Source organism: Camelus bactrianus, chromosome 2 (assembly GCF_048773025.1).
Source record: "Camelus bactrianus isolate YW-2024 breed Bactrian camel chromosome 2, ASM4877302v1, whole genome shotgun sequence".
Taxonomy (NCBI): domain Eukaryota; kingdom Metazoa; phylum Chordata; class Mammalia; order Artiodactyla; family Camelidae; genus Camelus; species Camelus bactrianus.
Window position 1 is genome coordinate 26870070 of NC_133540.1, and position 22720 is coordinate 26892789.

The following is a 22720-nucleotide window of genomic DNA, read 5'->3' on the forward strand; positions in this document are numbered from 1 at the left end:
CAGCAGCCGACCTGGGTAATTGCCCCTGGTTCAGTATCCCAAGTGTTTCTTGGGAAGCAAAAGCCCTGGAATTATTCTGAAGCGTCAACAACTCGTCATTCTCAAATGCTTGTGCTTGGGTTCTGACAGCTTTGACTCCAGCTGAGATTTAATTGTGTGAGGTGTGAGGCTCAGCTGAGCTCATCCATCTCCGATGAGCTGATGTGGGTGCTCCCAGGGGTGGGGGGGCCAGAGGCCAGGATGAGCTTATCCTTGTTGACAGGTAGTCACCATCTGTGTTTGTTAAGAGAGAAGATGCTAGAAAGGATGCTCAGGGCCTCGCAGCCAACCCCAAGGCTTCTGGGAGTGGGAACTGGTGAGTGGCAGGGCATTCTTAATGAGGATTTAAGGTTTGCACCTCTTAACATCCTTGTTAGTGAGGAGCCTAAGGAACCAACAACAGGGCTTAATGATCATTTGTGTTCTGGGACGAGGCATGAGCTCAAATGTCTGCTTTAAGTGCAGAGAACCTCTTAAATCACTGACCGTTATTCCCATTTTTCTTTGTATTTGAACAATACAGCCGTGGCAGTTTAATTAGAACACAGATAGTGTCACAGCACTTAAAGTAAATGACAGGCTTTCCTCCACATGTGCTAATCAGCACCAGGCAGTTTATGACGGCAACATCCTGCTTTACTGTTAATTACCCAATTTTATTAACCTTCTGATGCTTGAATTGTTTTTAAAGATTTACCCATGGCAATTAACTGCAGCAATTTATCCGTAATATTGCATGCATTTGGCTTGAATATGCAATGAGGACCCCTGTTTCAAAGCAGCAGCAGTGAATTCCTACAATCTATGGTGAAGCAATTGAATGATGCAAGACATGCAGTTAATTTTCCAAGGCCTCTTCCTGGTTTATAAGCTTTATGATTCCAAAGAATCAGAAAGACCCAGCATAGAGAAAGTGCTCAAAACATACTTTAAAATAGCTTCATTCACCTCCAGGAGGATCCAATCTTTAAATAGAGTTAATTTTTAATGTGATTTAATGCAGTATGTTTGATAGACAAGGGAAAGGTTTAACCTAAAGGCTTTAACTTTGCTGGAATCAGCATCTCTGAGAGTGTTCTGTTTAGCAGCCCATGGCATCCAAGGGTCTCCGTGCCCAGAGATGCTCAGGAAATACATCTTCAGGAATTCTTTGTGAAGCTTAACATCTTTTCTCATATGATTATCAGCCATTTTTATACCACCTGTGAATTTTTTAAGTTCTATGCTCATTTTCTTTCGTGATGTTCATATACTTAATTTCTAAGTAAGCACCCTTATACAGTAAAAATGTACTGGGGTATTTTAAATAAGAATTTCACAGCTACTTTCATAAACTGAATGATTCGTAGTTTTCTTCTTCTGTCGTCACTAGATTTTGGTGCCCGAGTCATGAGTGTACCACAGGTGAATTTGGGGCTTAACTTCACTTACGGTCCAGAAGTGTAGATACCATGAATCATACCTGTTCCATACAGGCTTGAAGGTATTCAGTTTTAAATTAACTTTTACCAGTTTCTCTCAGGATTATAGGTCTACTTGGATTTTCTTGATCATTTGTAGTTTCTTAATCATTCACTTCATTCAGCCTTCATTAGCCTTTAGCACAGAGAACTAATTTTAAAATCTTTTTATCTGTGCTAATATCTCTTTATTAGCCCTAATCTGACTTATATATTTACCCTTTGTTGCTTTATCAGATGTCAGGTTATTTAATTAATTTTTAAAAATTCAGCTCTTGGATTTATTCATCAACTCAACTGTTTCATTATTTTCAAATTCTCCAAAGTTGTCTTTATTCTTTTTGTGTTCCATATATTTATTTTATTGTCCTTTTCCTCATTTCTAGAAATGCACTCTTTTTAAATAACAGAAAATACTTAAACCTATAAAATTTCTTGAGTACAGATTTGACTTTATCTTACACATTTAATAAAGTTTCCACTTACACTATTTTGTAAATAATCTTAATTTTACTAATTTTCTTTGATTAAATAATTATAAGCTTAAAAAAGATTTGGGGTTTCTTCTATAACATATGGTCCTAGTATAACTTTATTGCATTGTGGTGCAGGAACTTGGTCTACACAATGCGAAAATACAGTGAATTTTTTTTAATCCTATTAGATGATCAACTTGAATTGCTCAAAGTCTTCATAGCTTGGTTCAACAGATTTTAGTATATGCCTTTTTATTTGTGGGGGGCAGATTCTCAAGTGAAACAGTACTCTCCTCTCTAAAATTCATCCTTCCTTCTCCAAGTCCATTGATGAAATTTTCATTCTAGCTCTTACCATCTCTCATTTGGCCAACTCAATACTAAACTCAGAACTGGTGTTGCAGCCTCCAGTCTCAGCTATTCTATTCCTCCATAATGCCACTAAAATACTCACCTCCTGCTTAAAAGGTTTTATTTTTATTTTCAAGAATTTTTTATTAACATATAGTCAGTTTACGATGTGTCAATTTCTGGTGTATAGCATCATGTTTCAGTCATACATATACATACATATATTCCTTTTCCTATTCTTTTTCATTATAGGTTATTACAAGATATTGAATACAGTTCCCTTGATACACAGTAGAAACTTGTTGTTTATCTATTTTATATATAGTAGTTAGTATCTGCAAATCTCAAACTCCCAATTTATCCCTTCCCACCCCCTTACCCCCTGGTAATCATAAATGTGTTTTCTATGTCTGTGAGTTTGTTTCTGTTTTGTAAATAAGTTCATTTGTATCATTTTTTTTTAGATCTCACAAATAAGTGATATACTTCCTCACTGCTTATGGTGTTTTGGTCAAACCTTTCCTCAATGACATTCATAGCTCATCACAATTCCTCCCCTCTCTTTCCAGACCCATCCCTGCATCCTGCAACCCAGCTGTGTTCCCACCACTGTCGCCCCATCTCCAGGCTCTAGCTGAGCTGAGCTGCAAGCTGTTTCCTGAATTCCACGACACTCTTGCCTTTACTTATTGATGTAATCATTCCAGTTGCCATTATTTCTCATTCTACGTGTCTGTCCTTGACACCCCAAATTTGGACCGGTGTGTACCATAGGTCTCCTAACGTTTCTGGAACTTTACTTTCCTATCAACACAGGTCTTCAGAGAACTCCATGCCTGGACTACACTTTAAGGGATACGGGGACTCATGTGTCTGATATAAATGCCTTCCCAGACTAGTGTTTAGGATGTAAGCCCCAGGAGGAGACAGCCTTAGTCTTCACTAAGAGCCAGTGTGAGACGTGTGTGATTTAAACCGTTCAAATCTCAGTTTCTTCATCTATAAAATGAAGGTACCCAATACCTACTTGACACCGAGTGGTGTGTAAGAAGCCAAGCATGGTGTCTGGCCATTTGTTCAACAAATAGGTGCTGGTTGACTTCTGAGAGACTGAATATAAAGATGGACAATGGTCAGACCAGATAGAAAAATAGAACTGGGACCCACCTGCCTGGGAGACCCATCCCCTTATCTACGTGAAACAACACAGGAAGCCAGGCTGCTACGAGTCAGGATTGTAAGGAAAAGTCAAACTGCTATCTCTGGTAACAATCCAACAAACTGAACAATAAATTCTGTACCACCTGGCCCCAAATGGCTAGGGCTTGATAACTAATACTTTTTGTCCCTGCTTCCAACTTAGGAGCAACCAAAGAAAGCCAAATTTGCACCCCTCAGCAATCACAGAGGTTTGCCCACTACTAAATCGTTTGCCTCCAGCTTCCCAATGTCAGCAGCTCCCAGTCAGGGCGCATCTGCAGCCGCCCCCGTTTTCCCACTATGGGGCTTTCCCACTCCTCTGCCTGACCCTGAGTCTCTGACAAAACACGAGGGATGGTGGCTGACCCCTTGTTACAGCAAGTGCTGAATCAGTAGCCTCTTTTTTTTTGTTTGGTTGGTCTCTGTTTGTATGTGCACTTTCATGTGTAAGATACTGGGCTTAGTGCCAGGGGTCTAATGATGGACATGGACCCTCCCTCTTGGAGCTCACTTTCTAAAAGCAGGGCCAGGAGGTCAATAAGTCAGCAGACACACAGATGGAGGCAGGCAGAACGTGGCGAATGTCAAGACAGCAGTGCGATGCCGGGTACCCAGGCGTCAGAGGTGGTCTGCCTTAGCTAGGGCATCTGGGAAGACTGCTCCGTGTGGGAGGAGTTTGTGCTGAGGCAGGGAGGATGAGAACGAGCCAGCCATGTAAAGAGGGAGCCAGGAGCATTCGGGTCATCAGGAACAGAGAACAGCCGGGCTCCAGGGTGGGAGACCACATGGAAAGTTCTAGGAGGCCAGGGAGGCTGCAGCACAGTGGGCGGGGAGTGGTATGAGAGGTAACTCAACAGTCAGTCATTATGGCTAATACTTATTACTTGGCTCTAATGATCTCTTGTTGTCTTAGAGTTTTATTACAGCAGTTTCCAACACTTCTGGAGTGGCCATTATATAAAGAAAAAGGTGAAGTCATAAGCTACAAATAACTTAACAGCTACCATTTATGGAGAGCTTACCACATGCTTTCTCTGACTTAAATATTTAATTCTCCAAATAATCCTGTATGGGAAACTATTATTGCTTTCTTTTTGACAGATGAGGAAGTGAGACCGAGAGTTTAATAAATCTGCCAAAGCTGACACAGGGACTGAATTAAAAAGCAGGATTTGAATCAGACAATCTGAGTCCAAAGCGGACAGTGAGCTGCTAAGCAGTGCTGCCTGTCCGGGCACACAGCTACTGTGAATCCATTATTTGATGGGACACACTGTCCTCCTGAGTTTATAATGGTTACTGTGCTTGCTGGTAGCAGGAAATATGTTTGGAATCCATAATCTATAATCTCTTATGAGAGGTTCACATAATTTCAAATTCTATTTATGATTAAGAAGTAGGGTCTAAGGGAGCGTGAGTAAAATTTCCCTTGCAAGAAAAAGAAAGAACTGTAATTCAGTAACTTCTTTTTCTTTTCTTTTCTGTCTTGTACTTTAGTGCATAGCTTTTTAGTACACTTAAGCAGTGTTACTTCTCTGTTTTTTTTTTCAGTAATATTTTAATAATCATTCTCAATTTGCAGAACTTATCTGTTAGACATCTTTATAATTTATTATACAGATGTTTATGGGGGGCAAAGTATGCCCAGCTTGCAGAATTATAGGTTAGCTCCCCTGCTGAAACCAACAATTTGTGCTACGTAGACACAATGAAGATTGACTTTATAATTTAAATTCGGTCAGAGAAAGGAAGCAGGCAAAATAGTCTGAGGACTGAGAAAATGCGTTTTGAATCACTCAGTTTCCAGGTGGAGTTCTGTGTTAGTGTCTAACCTCTGATTGCCCAAAGCCTCCCCAAATCAAGCAGCCGCACGGCCACGCAGTAGTACCTGCAGTCCGCTCACTTACATTCCCATCGTGGTTTGGGCACGAGAGAGGCTTCCCCGCAGCCACAGCGGTGACCGTCTCCAGGATGGAGGACTCCTCAGCGTTGCTGCCTGGAGTTCGCTGCAGCACATCCATCAGGTTCGTGATGAAGAAGTTGTTCTGAAGCGCGGCCACCCCCTTCTCGGGTAGGATGGAGGTCTGGCGGCACACTGGGCAGGAGAGGGTTAAACTGTGGGCGGGAATGTAGTTCTGCAGGCACCTGTTGCCAAAGCAGAAGAGAAGGAGGGCTGTCAGCACAGCGGGGCTCCTGGAATGGGTACCATACACATTCTCAGTGACTACAGGGCTACTCGGCATAATCTTCCGTGGTAGTTTCCTTTACTGGGAAAGGAATATCTCTGAGGTTAATAAGTAACCTCACATTGGACCCGTCAACTGATCAGGCAAAGGATTCTGCTAAAAAAAAAAAAAAAAAGAATAATCTCACTGGCTTTGGTACCGTTTCTTAGAGCTCTGTCACACCAGCAAAGTGTGGTCCATGGGTGAGCATCACCGGCCTCAACCCAGAGCTTGGAAGAAATGCAGAACCACAGGTCCCACTCCAGACCCAATGAATCAGATTCCAAGGCAATTTATATGCACATGCAAGGTGAAGATTGGTCTAGAATATCTAGTATGGTGTTCACGAATTTGTGGACTTTCACACAAATTGGGAGAAACATGTCACTTTTTGTTGTTGTTAACATTTAAACTCTTTTTACATACAAAATCATCAGCAGATCTCAGGTGTTGAAAACATATCAAAGTGGAAATGTTTTGTTTGAAAGAGGGATGGAGTCCCACCATCCTGACCTCTCTTTAAAAGGTGTCAAATTTAATTCATTTAATTAGCAAAACGTATGGCTAATAATGAGTAACACTGCTCACTAAGTTCAAAGTATAGTTGACCACGAACAACTAGGGGTTTAGGGGAGCCGACACTTCCTGCAGTGGAAAATCCACATGTAATTAGAGCCAGCCCTCCGATTACCCGGTTCCTCCGCACCTGCGGTTCTGTGTCTGAGGATTCAACCAAACGCAGATCGTGGAATCCCATAGTATTCACCACTGAAAAAAAATCCGCAATAAGTAAACCTGTGCAGTCCAAACCTGTGTTGTTCAAGGGTCAATTGTCCTTCCAATAACCCTGTGATCACCCTCAGACACAAGCGGAAGCGCAGGCAGAGAGAGGGTGCTATTTGCCCGAGGGATTTAGGTGGTCAGAGGCAGAGCAGCAGGTAAACGCAGGCAACCTGGGATCAGAATCTAAGCTCTCCATAACTGCAGTGTATACTGTTTACCAGTTTCTCCGACAAACAGAATGTGAAAACCTCCAGTTTCGCTCCATTTCTTTTATTTTGCAGATAAGGAAATTGACATGGAGGAGGTACGCTGACCTTCCCAATGTCACACACGTCGGTAGCATGGCACTGAATCAATACCAGAGACGGAACAGCTTTCTCTAAGGTCACTAGTGACATCTAGATCTAACAGACATTTACTTTTCAATACTGTCTTACTGGACTTAACAGTATTCATCACGTTTGACCACTATCTCCCTACCCCTCCTTTTTGGGAAACTTTATCCTTCCTTGGCTTATGACATCACACTCACTGGGTTCTTTCTGCCTGCTCTTTTCGACTGAATCAATACACTTTGGAGTTAAGCAAGGCTTACTGTAAGCCTTCTTTTCTCCCTGGGGTATTGCATTACATTGTAGTGCCTAAAAGTAAGCATAACACTCCCACATTTATGCTTCTTGCCACACAGATGTCTCCCCTGAGCCCCACATCTGTACACCAACTGATCTCTTGACCTCCCCTCTTAGATATGTCACAGGTCCTAATACTCACATGTTCAAAACCAAACCCTTGACCTTCCCGCAAACTGTGTCCACCCCCCTAATCTCAATGAACTACACCTCCATCCAGTCATCTAAGCAAACCAGAATGTAGGAGTCGTTCTTCAAACCGTAATTCCCTTACTGGCCTTCACTGTCCACATCCAACCCATCACCAAAGCCTGGATATCCCTAAATATTTTTCCAGCTTCTCCAGGTCTCTGTCTGCATCACACCACCCTTTCTCAGGTTTCTGCAGTCGCTCTGCACCTCGTGTCCGGTCATCCCCCTTGTACCCCGCTAACCCTTCTCCATACTGCAACCAGAGTGACCTTCTCAAAACTCACAGCTCACCATTCTCCTTCCTCTCACTTTGAAGGTGAAACCCTTCTGTGGCTTCCCCTGTTCATACAAGGAAGACAGGAGTCCGTATGTGGTGATACGGATTATGCACCTGTATGATCTGACACCTAGACATTTGCTTTCTTCTTCATTTGCTGCACGTCTGCCACACTGGGCTTATTTAAGTTCTTCCTAAGTGTCACGGTCCCTCTCACTCTCCACATTTGCACATCCCTGAAATTCTTTCCTTCTGCTCACTCCCCTTTGCTAAATTAATTTTTACTCACCCTTGGGATTTCTACTTAATCATCGCTTCTGCATGGAAGCCTTCCCTGACTAGAGCAAATTCCTCTATTATGCGGTCGCCTGTGTGCGTCTGGTATGTAGCACTTGTCTTTGGTTTAATTTCACATTAACTGTAGTGATTAGATGGTTAACAACTGGCTCCTCCACTTAGTTGTAAGCTTCATGAGGCCAGGGACTGAGTCTCTGTCTTCCAAGCCCCACTGATGGCATTTTGGAAGAAATGACAGTAAGAGGGCTGCTCTTCACTGGCTGGTGTTTGTGCCCGGCAGGAGGTGGAGGTAAGTGGTCTTGGGTCTCACTCGCCAATGACAGTAAGACCAGCCTTGAAATTTTGTCTCTATGTAAACAAAATTTTCCTATTTTAAGGAAGTACATAATTGCAATGCAAGCAATGCTAAAACAATGTCAACATACAGCGTTCCATAGGGACTTGCCATGGTAGGATCTTGAAAATTTCTGCCACTAGCTATTGGATGGGAGTTGGAAGTGGGCTGAAATAGTCCTCAGTGAGAGGGCAGGGAGCAGACCCAGGGCAGCCCAGAAGGGTTGCTTCTCACCTATCAGAGCAAGGAAATAGAAGCCAAACAACAGACTGCCCAGGCATTGAACAGCAGGGGATGGGGCAGCTCTGCCAAGCTCAAACTGAGTGGCTCTCAGCATCATGTACAGAGTTCTAGGCTGTGTCGACTGCTGCATTTCAAACAGTCATCTTACCACGTGAGCCCGGGGAACCGTGGACAGTCAGCTGGGGTTCATGTTTTAGCTACATCCATGGAGTGAAGGAGAAGTCACTCTCCATTTAGCCATTTTGGAGTATGAATTATGAAGTGCTTAAGCCAACATATAAAATGAATAAAGTATCAGTGCCCTTATATACCACCACTTCAAACAAACAAAAAGTAGACACACATGCACACACACACACACACTCCACAACAACCCAAAACAAAGAAACAAAACACCACAACCACCAGTAACAAATCCACCGAATCCATCCATCCATCACCACCAAGGATGTGATTTTTCTATTGCAACTGAGACCTTCCAAAGTAAATCAACTCAAAGCACGTTCAATCAGATAACAAATGTATGTTAGATTGGATTGTAAATGTAATTAGCATTGATGTGAAGTCATTGGAAATACCAGTTTCCTGCTCTATGATAGGAGGTAAAAAAAATTAATTTTGTGCATTAAGTAATAAAGGAAAATATATTTAATAAAATGCTATAAAAATAATTACCATATTTGCTTTTAAGAAAAATATGCAGGAGAGAAGGGTATAGCTCACTGGTAGATCGTGTACTTAGCATGCACGAGGTCCTGGGTTCAATCCCCAGGATCTCTGTTAACTAACTAAATAAATAAACCTAATTACCTCCCCCATCACCAAAATAAAAAACAAACAAACAAAAAATACTTTGATCCGTATACCACATCAAAAAAAAAAAAAAGGACACAAATGAACTACTTACTATTTATAACTTAGATGATTGATTTCTTGAATATGTAATTTCTTGAATATGTGTAAGTACATTTGACTGTCCTTTATGATTGGATTACCACATTCTGTTGATTCTTATTTTGTGGCTGGCTTTATTCCTTTGATAACTATGTAAGTTTAAAAAGCTAAAGCTCTAATCTGTTCTTAGAAACAATGATCAGTACACATATGTAAACTAATAAAAAGTGCAGTATATTGTATATATGTATTTACATGCAATATAATGTATATGTGCAAACTGTAATAATTCTAATAAAACTGAAAAAGAAAAAAAAACCCAAAAAACAGTGAATGTGTAAGGTAATATAAAAAAAAGAAAAATACGTAAACTTACTAGGGAAATAAAGTAGACCACAGATAAACTAATTGCTAACAATGTTTTTAATGCTTAATTGCTGATGGTGTAAGTTGAGCAAGAGGGTAAAAATATATTTTGAAAATTGATTAACTCAATGGAAAAAACTATTTAAGAAAGATTAAAAAAGAAGTGTGTTTTCATATGTAGCAAACTGTATATTCAGGTAATTTATAATTATTTCATATATATATACAGTTTTTTTCCTTCATCTGCAACATCATAACATGTGCCATCAGTATGTGTCTTCTGAAGCATCTTTGGAAGAAAGATCTCTCTTCAACTAACTCCTCATATATGCAGGTATTTTACCTGATTCGTTATGTGGGAGAAAATGGTAGACTTTTAATTGGCCTCACCAAAGATCCTCTCTGAGAGATGTGTGGTGGGCAAAAACTGTTTCACAAGGAACAAAGGGAAATAAAAATTTTTTTTTTCATTTTTTTAATTGAATGTTTCAGGCATACAGCAAAATGATTCATTTATATTTATGTACATAAGTCTGTTCTTTATCAGATTATTTCCCATTAGAGGTTATCACAAGACATTGAATATAGTTCCCTGTGCTAAAATTTTTTCAATCTTAAAATACTTAATGCTCCATCTCCCGTGGAAATAAATCAGTGGCTACTGGATTACTTCCTCCTACTTAGAGTTGTTTGAAATAAACTAAATTATTGGCAACTCTATATATCTATCAGAAGCACAAAAGATTTACTGCCTCCCATAGGTAACTGGAGAATTCTGGAAAGAACCTTTTGGCAGGTTGCAGGAGGTCAGTCTGCGAAACTCCCTCCCCCAGCACAAAGGAGGCTTACCTCTCGCAGAAAGTGTGCAGACAGGGGAGAACCTTGGGATTCTTGTACCTCTCCAGGCATATACTGCAAATCAGAAACTGCTTGTCAATCTGCCGTACCACAGGACTTGGGATGTTGGTGGCTTCACTGGCCATCCTAGACCACTGACATGGGGGGCCGGCTGTCTTTGACCCTGCACGCTGCTGCTGTCAGACAGAAAAACCAAGATGGAAAAACATATGATAATCTATAAATGCAAATCAATCATAGGCTCATTCATTATACACTGTATTATGAATACAGGCAGAATTCCATGTCAGTGACCTCAGAATGACCATAATCAACCCTCCTCACTACAGACAGTGTACAGTGAGAGGCCTGTCTTGTAAATCAATAAAATAATCACAAGTTCACCACGCAAATAGGACAAATTAGAAGAAAGTATGTTGTACAAAGAGGGAGCTTGCTGGCTTTCAAAGCAGGGGCAGCTGAATGGAGGAATACTTACACAGCTGTACCTGTTCATGGCTTCAGCCGGGACTGTGTTTGAATCTATGTTTATAGTCTTATTAAAATACTACAGCCTAGATTATATATAATATAATATATAGACCATTATAGTCTACCTCACATAGAATGGTCTTATTAGGAGAAAATGTTTTCCCAAGTATTATACTTGAAGGGGCTCAAAATAAGCCATTTTGACATAAGGATTATTTTGAGCTGAAGGCAGTTGAGAAACCACAGATGAGGAAAAGCTCTCTGCCCTCTCCCATCTGCCTAAAAGTAGGGCACACATTTCCTATTTGTAAAGGAAGTTTTCCCCCAGTACCTCCATTAAAAAATAAATAATGAGGCAGGGGAGATATATAGCTCAAGTGGTAGAGCGCATGCTTAGGTCCTACATGAGGTCCTGGGTTCAATCCCCAGTACCTCCCTTAAAATAAATAAGTAAACCTAATTACCTCCCCCTGCCAAAAACAAAAACAAAGTAAAACAAACAAACAAACAAAAACACACAAGAAAAAAAAATGAAAATAAATATTTTAAAATATTAACTCAATAACATTCAATAAAATATAATATGTATTTTTTTCTTTTGGAAAAATGAAATATCAATAAAATGTGTACACCTTTTCTTCTGATATATGTCTTTTGTCACTTTAATTCACAGCCTTCGGTGACAGAACTTAAGATCAGAGAAGTTTTCCCTCCCCTACATACTGTTCATATGCAGGAATGGAATAGTTAAAATTTTAAATGAAAACCTTTGTATGTGGTTCAGAATATTTTCTTCAGAGCTAAAGATCTATAGACTTCATACTAAAATATATTTGCCATGGATCAGGGACAAAGTCTAGAGGTGGTCTTTATTATTTTAAGAAATCTCTACTGGTATCTGAGGGTCTGGTGAAGTGAATTAATTCAGAGGAGGTTTCAAAATGTGAGAGATCAGGCCAGAAAAGGAGACTTGGAAGAGGATAACAAAGAGAAAACGAAGGGCCTATGAAAGAATAAGGGAGGGAAGCGTCACCACATATAACACAGCCCCGTTTACCACCTTAAAGAATTTCTGGCTTCTATCCCAAAGCCCACCAAGGCTGAGCTAAAATTCACTTCTGAATTTTCTTAATATTTCTAAGGTGTCCACAGCCTCCCCCCAATTCCCAACAGAAACACTGTTTCCAAAAAAAAAGACAAAAAAAGAAATGTAGTTAATGTTCAATATGATCCTAGTCAGGAAGGAGTATTATTCCCATTCTACAGATTTTTAAAAACCGAGGCTCAGTTACGAAATTTGCCAGAATGTAAAACTATGACCTTTTCAGCTGCCGCACCTCCCTTGACCTTGTGTTTTAAGAAGGCTGTACTATGTATGGAAGCCGGGTTTTTATACATTTTAACTTGGCCTGGGACCTGTGTTTACAGAATTGACAATTCTATGCTTTCTAAAGGAAACCCTCTTTTCCAAATATAAATGATGGTTCTTCTTTCTCCCTATCAAATCACCAACTTTCAAAAAGTATGTCAACTTTTATCAAGACAATTATGCTATTTAGACATATTTGAGGAGAGTTACAAACATGATGCGCCTATTTTCCAGTTCTGTACCTTCTAGGTCAGGTCTCTGAAGAGCATGACTGATCAACAGATTGAGCTAGAGAAAGCACCTGCTGTACCAGACGTTCAAACAGGACTCGCTGCGTTAGTTAAGCAGTGTAGATGGGACATATCTAATTAGCTGGCATTATCTGCTAGGCTTTCGTAGACTGTCTCTCTACAGAACTATTGTAGAGAATGATATCCATTGATGGGATTAAATGGAACTCTTCTCCCAGGAAATCAAATGTTGGCACAGTCTTCTGCTTTCTTTAATCACATCCCTATGACATCAGAGTAGAGAAGGAATGGATTTGTCTGGCTTGAAGATAAGGAAACCAAAGCTGAGGGTTTAAATGACTAGCTCAAGGTCATCTGGTAAAATCGGTGACTCAGAAAGCTCAGATTTCAAGTTTTCTGCTTTATCTGATAAGTTGATGAGACCTAATCTTCAGCAAATTTAATACAACTGGTGTGTGTGTGTGTGACTTGAAAATTCTTATAAATTATAGAGGGCTCACTTCAGCAGCACTAACATTGGAATGATACAGAAGAGTGACTTGGGGGAAGAGATAAATTGAGAGTTTGAGTTTTGCAAATGTTAACTGCTATATATAAACATAGATAAAAACTGAATTTCTTCTGTATAGCACAGGGAACCATATTCAATATCTCGTAATAACCTTTAATGAAAAAGAATATGAAAATGAATATATGTACATATATGCATGACTGAGACATAATACTGTATGCCAGAAATTGACACACTGTAACTGACTGTACTTCAATTAATTAAAAAAAAAAAGATTGGCTTCACAAATTTGTGAAGCGTGTCATATTTAAAAAAAAATCATATTGAACTTTTCAGTTAAAATGAAATTTTATTTTGAATAAGTTTTGAAATGTTCATATTACCCTTTGAAAGAATCAGTCATGCTGAGCACTGAACAAACAGAGAGAAAATATCATATTGGATTTTAGTCTTTTTTTTTAACCTTAAAATTTTGGATTTTTGGCAAGGAAAAAAACATTTGTTTTAATCAAATTATAGACATTGACTAAACAAAATTTCCTAAGCTGACATTTCTATTCTCCAAAACAGAAATAAAAATATTTCACTCTAAGTTTCATTCTAATTTTAAGATAATTATTGTAGTGGGTGAAAGTAAGTCTTTGTTAGTACTGATAATTTATATGGTAAATTAAGTTAACTCATTAACACTAATTTAAAATCTTGACAATATTACAATCGGTCATAAGAGATCTGTTGAAGACATCTGGATTTTCAGGACCCCCAGAATCAACACAAAAGGATTCCAACCCCCAAAGATCCCCAACCCAAGACTCTGCCAAGATAATGATCTTTCCCTGCATATAACTGGATACACACAATAGAAAGAAATTTGATGACTCCTGAAGGGATAATGTGCTTAGAAGACTGGAGTCACAGAATGTGCTAATAAGCACCAGGGAAGCTTTCCATCCATCTGAATAAGCTGCCAGGAGTATACACAAAATATACAACAGCCTTTCATCAGAGCGCTTGGGCACAACCAGAAGTTTCTGGTCTGCTTGATTAGAAAAGTAGTCAATACTTATCTAGATTCTCAAATGTTCTCCTTTTCCCATCTTGGTTTCTGAAGAGTCAAAGAGCCTTCTCACTCATATAACCAGCAGAAGTAAGTCCACGCTAATAGAGATCAGAATACAGAACTACTCTCGACTCGGGATCCACAGAACTAATTTCTGGAAAGACACGTGAAAACATGCCTGGGCTGGAGTCTGTCTCTGAAGGAGCCCAAACGGTTTGGGATGAAGGAACTAGCACCAGACACATTGACAAAAGTCCAACAGAAAGGAAAGGAAGCAGAAGCGAAGTCAGCAAGAGCCATTTTAAAACTATATAAATAGCCAACATTAGTGTAATATTGACATTATTACACTGAAATGTAACAGCTCTTGTGTGGGGAAGCTCAGGTTCCCCGTCGGTGGAAAACCAACGATCTTGCTTACAGAGGGGTTCACTCCCCTCTCCAGCTCTGTGCTTAACTGCACCTGCTCAATCTGACTGTTCTGTTTAAAACTGAAACTTGCCCCCAACCTCCTAGCACTGGCTACTCCGATCCTGCTCTATTTTTCCCCACAGCACTGGTCTCTTTCCAATATCGGGTGCAACATGTTTGTTTTGCATACTGTCTGCTCCCCCACCTCACTAGGATGTCAGATTCACGAGGGCAGGGACTTTTGTCTGATTGCTCTGCAGCAGTCCCGCCCCTAGACCTGTGCCCGCTACATAGTAGACACTCTTTTTTTTGAATGGACTGAACAAATGAACTATATCATGGGAATAGACTCAGTTCCAGTAGCAGAGAAGAGCGGCACTTGCAAATTACAGGATAAAGAGCATGGGCATTACCGGTCATGTGACCATTTTCACTCGACATCAGACATGACCTGCCTTCCTGTGTGAGTCTAAAGCTTAGCAACATCAGCCCTGAGCCAGACAGTAAATATTTAGTGACATATTTCAACATATTCACAAATGCAGGAAAAGAAATTGAGAACTACTGAAGACGCACGGAAATAACACATAAATTCCTTATTAGTGGGGACTTGCCAACTGAACCCAGCTCGCGTGGGTAAGAACAATGTAGCAATCACGTCACACAATCCTCGGGCACAGAAAAATCCTGTCCCAGCATATCTTTCCCCATGTCATCCCTGGTATTTTGCCTGGCACCACTTTCTCGAATCTCCTACAACTTGGTGGTAATTACAACCAAATGGAAAAGAAGAACTCAATAGGAAGAGAAGAAATGAAAATGCCTGCGTCCACAGTTCTAAAGCTGAAACCACACTTCCCGCCCCACATGATATCATTTAGATCAGAAAACTATCCAAACCCTTAACTGCTAATACCAGAGTGGAGAGGAGCAGGGAGGGAGGCTGGCAGAGAAAAGACAGACTGAAAGCAGGATTCTGGAGGAGGGGAGAGAGCTGGTGAAAGCTTGTCTGGCTCGTCTAAGGAAACATGGTTGGGAAACAGGTCAAGAATCCTTCGGAAAATAAAGTTTTCACATGTGATTTGTGGGTAAGCATCTTTGTTTATACATCATCCTAAAGGCACTAGATTCCATTTCTATGACTTAATTTTATGGCCTTCCTGGTTAGGGCTTCTCTTGGTTGCCACTTAGCTGAATTTATTTATTAATATTGTTACTTTTTTTTATTGTTCTGGGGCCAATAACAATGGTGCGGATATGCTAAAATTAGCTTCCCAAGAAGCGAAAAATCTTCTGGTACATTTATAGAAAGGAGATCTTGAACCCATAGGATTATCTGTAACTCACAATGTGCTAGCTTTTACCTGCCCAAGCAGGTGGTCCCTAGAGCTCAAGGCACAGATTAAAATAGAATTTTCAAAACAAGGTCTTTTTAATTATTCAAATTTATGAGCATATTATTCACCTGCCATGGAGTTTGCATTGTTCTTGAGGACTCAACTAAAGGAAAGAAAAGAGGGCAATCTGCAGTGAAATAAAAACAGGGTGACCTATTTCTAGTTAAATCAAGCCTCTATCCCAGATGGGTCATTTTGTAAATTAGAAAAGCCACATGTAGGGGGAGGGTATAGCTCAAGAGGTAGAGCGCATGCTTAGCATGTAAGAAGCCCTGGGTTCAATCCCCAGTACCTCCTCTAAAAATAAATAAACCTAGTTACCTCCCCAATAAATACAATAATAAATAAAATACTTTTTAACAAAAGAAAGAAAAGCCAGATGCAATGTCTTTGTACAAAAGGTGTGAATGGGAAGAGGGAGAAGGGATGGGAGGGACTCAGGAGGTTTTTTAAAATTTTTTTTTTGGGGGGGTTGTTTTTGTAGGGGGGTAATTAGGTTTATTTTATTTATTTGTTTATTTTAATGCAGGTACTGGGGATTGAACCCAGGACCTTGTGTGTGCCGAGCATGTGTTCTACCACTGAGCTGTAACTCAGCCCCCAGGAGACCATCTACTTTAACTTCTGTCTCCAGGGAAGGATGTGCCCAAGCTTTCCATGGTTTCTCCTTCTTTCCAGGGTCAGATGTATGACAACTTCCCTAAATTGCTGGGTTTTACCATTTGGAAACTGATTTTTAAGCCAAGCCTCCAGCTTGTCAATGGTATTTATGCCTGCTTCTCCTTCCTCTCTCCTTGGTAGAATAACTGTTTGCCATTCCCTTCTTTATAAAAATCCTCACCTTTGGTAGTCAGTTCTTAAATTTTGCTTTGGGTTTTCTAAGTGCCAGAAGGGTGTGTGTGATGGAGTGTTAAGTGGTCAGGCTAACTGGCACTCAGCCCACAATCCCCCAGGACAGTCAGGATGAGCAGGGTCTCCTCTCTCCTCCTCCATCACCTTGCCAAGTCTCTTCTCTTTCTTTCCTTGGGGACTACACAGAGAGGCTGCGTATTCCAGGAAAAAGCAGAGGGCAGCCGGGGCCCTAAGCTCTGGGAGTTGGGTAAGGTTAGTGAGAAGAGGGAAAAATTCATTCTACCTCAGAACTGCAAAAGACACAGGCCTACATCAGAGTAAACCCCTTCGTACCCCGGGTGGATAAGCAGCATATTATTTAAATCTGTTGTTGATTCGAATAAATATTTACTTAAATTAACAAGTTTTTGAGAATAATAAGAAGCAGGGGCGGGGCAGGGGGTTATAACTCAGTGGTAGAGCATGTTTTTGCTTAGCATGCATGAGTTCCTAGGTTCAATCCCCAGTACCTCCATTTAAAAATAAATAAATAAATAAAAATGAACATAAATACAAAACAGAAACTGACTCATAGACATAGAATACCAACTTGTGGTTGCCAAGGGGGAGGGGGCTGGGAAGGGACAGACTGGGAGTTCAAAATTTGTAGACACTGACAGGCATATGTAGAATAGATAAACAAGGTTATGCTGTATAGCACAGGGAAACATATAGATGATCTTGTGGTAGCTCACAGTGGAAAAAAATGCGACAATGAATATATGTATGTTCATGTATAACTGAAAAATCGTGCTCTATGCTGGAATTTGACACAACATTGTTAAATGACTATAACTCAATAAAAAAACGTTTTAAAAAAACACCACTTTCTACTTAACTAGTCTATGTACACTGTGAGGTTGGATTATATTATTTGAATTTGAATAAACAAACTAAGTCAAACATAAATAAATAAATAAATAAATAAACCTGATTACCTCCCTCCTCCTGCAAAAAAAAAAAAAAAAAAAAAAGCAGCAGCAAAAAAAAACACAAAACTACACAAATGAAAAAAGAAGAAGCATTTACTGGAAGAACAGAAGCTATCTGAGAATATGAACATAGAACAGGGAAAAGTGGAAGAGGGCAGACAGACAAGCATGCAAAAAGCATCCTGAATGTCTCCTTCCGTGATGCTGTTTGAACATCCTGGGCTTCTTTTTCCTCAGTATTTGGTCTAATCTAAATCTCCAAATTCTAGAAGGACACCTGATCTGTTAAATTCAAACAACGTGCACAATCATTATATTCAAAGAACTTTAATAGCCAAGCCCGTTATAATGCATATTCACACTAAAATCCTTATATAATTAATAAAGGGGCCCAGATGGCATCAGATTAAAAAACAAAAAAAAAAGCAATTACAGGTGTGTGCAAATTAGAATTTTGCCACAGTTGGAGGTAATTCAGTCACATTTTTTTAAAAGAAAAAAATTGGTAGTAAATAATTTGGTAGCAATTTTTTTGGTAAGTTTAAAAGTATTTCTCTCCTATACATCTCAACAATACATACAATCGTTTGGTTAAAGTCTTCATTTTATCAGAGAAATAATGAAAAAAGGCACAAAGGAGTCTTAAAAACTAAGCTTAGTTAAATTTTTTAGAATTGTTACATATTTAGGATTTTTTTCCTACTTAATCAGGACAGATTAAAAAAAAGTCATAAGTTTGGAGAAATTAATGTCTAAAGATATCCAAGTGAAGGACATTTTTATTTTTCAGTAAGACAAAGAGTGAATATTTTTTACTGTATTTCACAAGCAACAAAATCCACTAAGCTCTTGTTACCATGTAAATAAAAAAAAATTAAGTCATCACAGGGTTATAATATTAACCGTGGTAAAAACGTATATAGACTTCGTTGTCCGTTTTATGCTGCATCCCTATTTCTTGAAACAGCACATTCTATTAGAGAACATTTTCACAATCAGCCGTGTTTTAACCTTTCCAATTCCAATCCCTTGTGTCTTTCTAGGAGAAAACTGCAAAGAAATACGTAGAGGTTGGGGAAAGGCCACCATTCACATCCCTGCAGCAGAAAGCTGCTTTCTTGTTCCACAGCACACAGGAAACTTCTCATTGTGTGCTTGCTCGGGAGGGGCGTGCATTATTTAACGCCACAGTGGGTCAGGGAACAGAGCTGGTAAAGCATCTCCCTGAAAATAGTGAAAGGCACTAGAAAAGAGGTTCACAGTAGGCAGAAATGAATCCTGATACTTGAGAAATCGATTTAAGAATCTGGGCAAACAAACGGCTCTCCTTCCATATTCAAAGTAAAACAAGATCGAGAACAAAAAAACCTCTAATAATTGACTCAAGAGGAATAAAACTATTGTAAAATGGTCTAAGCCAAATAACCGAACGAATAATTTTTTAAATGCCTCATTCTGAATCTAGAAGTGTTCCTTAAAGCTCTGACACTGAAAGCATCTTTCCTTAAGACAGAAATATCATTTTACCTTTTGGTTCAGAAAGCCACTAATTAACATTCAATTTTTAGCTTAAATAGCCTTCCTACTTGTCTCCTATCCGCCCCCACCCTTCATAAGGAATAATGACAGGGTGGGGCATCATTGTAGAAAAAGCTCTCCGACACAAAAATGATACCCACGGTTTCAGGAAGCAAACCTAAGGTCCAACCCAAGTTGGGTATTTTTTCTCCCCCTTCTGTGTAATGCTGCCACTGAACTCCACCCAGATTTGAGCCTACTTCAAAGGCAGAGGGAGAAAATGCCGGAAATAAAAAACCCCAAATGATCTCCTGCATATTTTCTGATCATCAATGGCATTCAGAATTCTGAGGGTCGAGTCATGCATTATGAATGAATGGGTTTCCAATGGTAACTGGGAACCGTGGCACTCCACCCCAGGGTTCTCGAACAGAGGGCACGGTGGGGGAAGGGTCGAATCGCACATTCTCCACCCTGGGGTACCAAGGGAGGAGTCCTGCAAAATTTCATCCCCATCTTCGTACCCAAAAGGGAGACGCAGGGGGGAAAAATCTTATATTTAAAATAGACCGAGATACATATTAAAATAAAGACTAGTAAAAATCAAAATCTCATCAGATCACATTAGAAACTGGATGAGAAAAATCTTGCATGACTTTCTTCCCAGTGTAGTTAATTTGATGCCTTTGTTTAAGCAAAGAATGGGTCTCCCTATATCTTATAGTTAGAGCATACAGCATCACCAAGAGAGAGACGAGTTGGGGGTTCGGGGGCAGAAAAGAGACAGCAGGAGAAATTAGTTATTCACCTGGCATAAGACGAAGCAATTCGAACATTTAAGACCTACCCATTTCTGCAGACAGACTAATTAACGAGGCGAAGAATTAAATCCTCCCCAGCCTGGCGCTGCAGCCCCGCGGCAACCCCAAAGAACAATGCGCATTTCTGTTAACATCTCAAGTTTGGAAGCACCATGCAAAGAGACTGGTTAAAATTCCCTACCATGCAGAGCAGCCATCATCAGAAGCCCAGCATATCTTCTGCTCTATGGAGTGATGTGCCAGCTCATGAACAGAACAGAAGAAGAGAAAAACGGAGGAAATAAGAGAAGGCTCAGGAAAGTCGGCAGGAATGTTTCTGGGTCATTAACAAGTGGGAGACCCCATTCGGTATTCAAAGCAATCAATCTTTATCTCACAGGACATCTTTTTCTCACTCAGCGTCTGTTGAAAAGACTGCAGCAAACCAAGCAAGGGATTATGGGATAGGGATGCAGCAGCGAGCTGCAATGAGATTCGTGGGTGGCTTGCTCTCCCCTCTGAGTCAGCAGTCAGCTGTTTCCACGCTCTCGTGCTGGGCCGCGAGGTCCACCACCAGGAGGGGACTGCACGGTTAACTGGAGGGAGAGGCAACCGGAGCCCACCTCCCCGCGCAACGCAGCCTGGACCCGCGAGGAGCTGCAAATCGGAAAGAGGGCGTGCTGATCATCTAAAAGATGATGCAGTGAGAAAAGACTCCGGAAAGAAAATTAGGCATACGGGACCTCAGTCTGAAAAGTTCAAATTTAGAGGAGCGTTCTGGGGGAGTGTGAGAGCGCACACGCACTTCCTTTGGTTAGGAAAAAAAAAAGTGATGATGAGAGGGAAGAGTGGTAGAGTGCATGCTTAGCATGAACGAGTTCTGAGTTCCTGGGTTCAATCCCCACTACCTCTATTAAAAATAAATACATAAATAAGCCTAATTACCCTCCCCCAAAAGAGCGATGATCTATTTCCTTAGACTGTCCAAGCTTGAAACACAAATGCAAATTTAAAAAAATGCAAAACAGCCCGGTTCAACAAGCCTCTGCTGCCTTTTTTCCCTTCTTGGTATTTACCCAGAAAGGGCCTATAAAATATAGGTCCTCAAAGTCAAATAATGCAAATGACATTTCCCTGCTTTTTGTCGTTCTAGTCATTCAGAGAAAACGCTTATAAGTCAACGTTTATTTGATTCAGGGAATGAACAGAACCTTTCGCTTTTCTGATGATGCAAAAGTTTTCAGTTAAAGGTTGAGAAACTTGTCGAACTTTATGTATTTACATAATTTGATTTCTTATTAAGTCATTCAACTGATTTTAAAAAGGTTTTAGTAAGATAAAAATGATCAGCAAGCAGCCATATAAAAACAATTAGATCTTCACATTACAAAAAATACCTTAGAACAAAAAAATCTTACATATCAGAATAGAATTCACAATAATCCCCTTTTCTACAGTGGAGGCAGGGAACCGTATTGCATTCTATTCCTTGGCTAGTTACTAGTTTAAAAGTAGACATGGGGGGGGAGGGTATAGCTCAGTGGTAGAGTGTGTGCCTAGCATGCACAAGGTCCTGGGGTTCAATCCACAGTACCTCCATTAAATAAATGAATAAATACACCTAATTACCTCCCCACTACCAAAAATTTTTTTAAAAAGTAAAAAAAAAAAAAAAAAGACTCCTTTAAAAAAGTGGACACTAATCATTTTTATTTAAATAATAAAACTGAATTTGCATATTTGATTACATTAATATTAATCACATTCTTACTGCACAGTCATTGCAGTGAGCCCTGTGAAGGAGCACTCAGCTCTGCCGAGGGGAGGGAGGTCCGAGAGAATCAAGTGAAATTGACAGACCCAGGAAATGCAGACATGCCAGTTCTGACATGCTATTCCAGGTGGTACACAGTTCTCCAAAGCCCAGGTTAACACTCTGCTTTAGAAGTTTTGCTTTGTTTTTTAACAGCTTTATTGAGAGAGAATTCACATACCATATAATTCACCCATTTAAAGTGTACAGTTTAATAGCTTTTAGTATATTCACAGATGTGGGCAACCATCACCACAGTCCATTTCAGAACATTGTCATCACCTCAAAAAGCTGTATTCTTTAGGTATCCCCCCTACTTTCCTATCCCCCACAGTCCTAAGTAAGCACTAATCTACTTTCTTTGTAGACTTCCTATTCTGGGCTGTTACGTGAATGGAATCATATAATACGTCGTCTTAGGTGTCTAGCTTATTTCACTTAGTGTAACATTGTCAAGGTTCATCCCTGTTGTAGCATGTGTCAGTACTTCATTCTGTTATATGGTTGAAAAATATTCCATTGTATAGATATAACACATTGTGTTTATCCGTCTGTCAATTGATGGACATTTGGGTTGTTTCCACTTTTGGGCTATTCTGAATAATGCCGCTATAAACATTCATGTACATGCTGTTTGTGTGGACACGCGCTGTTTTAGAAATTTACAATTTA

The 22720-nt window shown here is 39.9% G+C and overlaps 1 protein-coding gene across 11 annotated transcripts in view; it reads right to left on the bottom strand.

Moving 5' to 3' along the window:
- Positions 1-22720, bottom strand: part of TRIM2 (tripartite motif containing 2) — a 160772-nt gene that overhangs the window by 40919 nt on the left and 97133 nt on the right. For 5 of the 11 annotated variants that reach the window (XM_045505513.2, XM_010968514.3, XM_074377187.1 and 2 more), the window contains exons 2-3: positions 10616-10800; positions 5434-5671 (exon numbers count right to left, since the gene is read on the bottom strand). In XM_045505513.2, the coding sequence (XP_045361469.1) occupies positions 5434-5671; positions 10616-10800 (423 nt within the window). Of the gene's footprint in view, positions 1-5433; positions 5672-6457; positions 6520-10615; positions 10801-20437; positions 20457-22720 lie in introns of those variants that run through there. The other 6 variants (XM_045505514.2, XM_045505512.2, XM_074377190.1 and 3 more) reach the window with 4 other exon arrangements.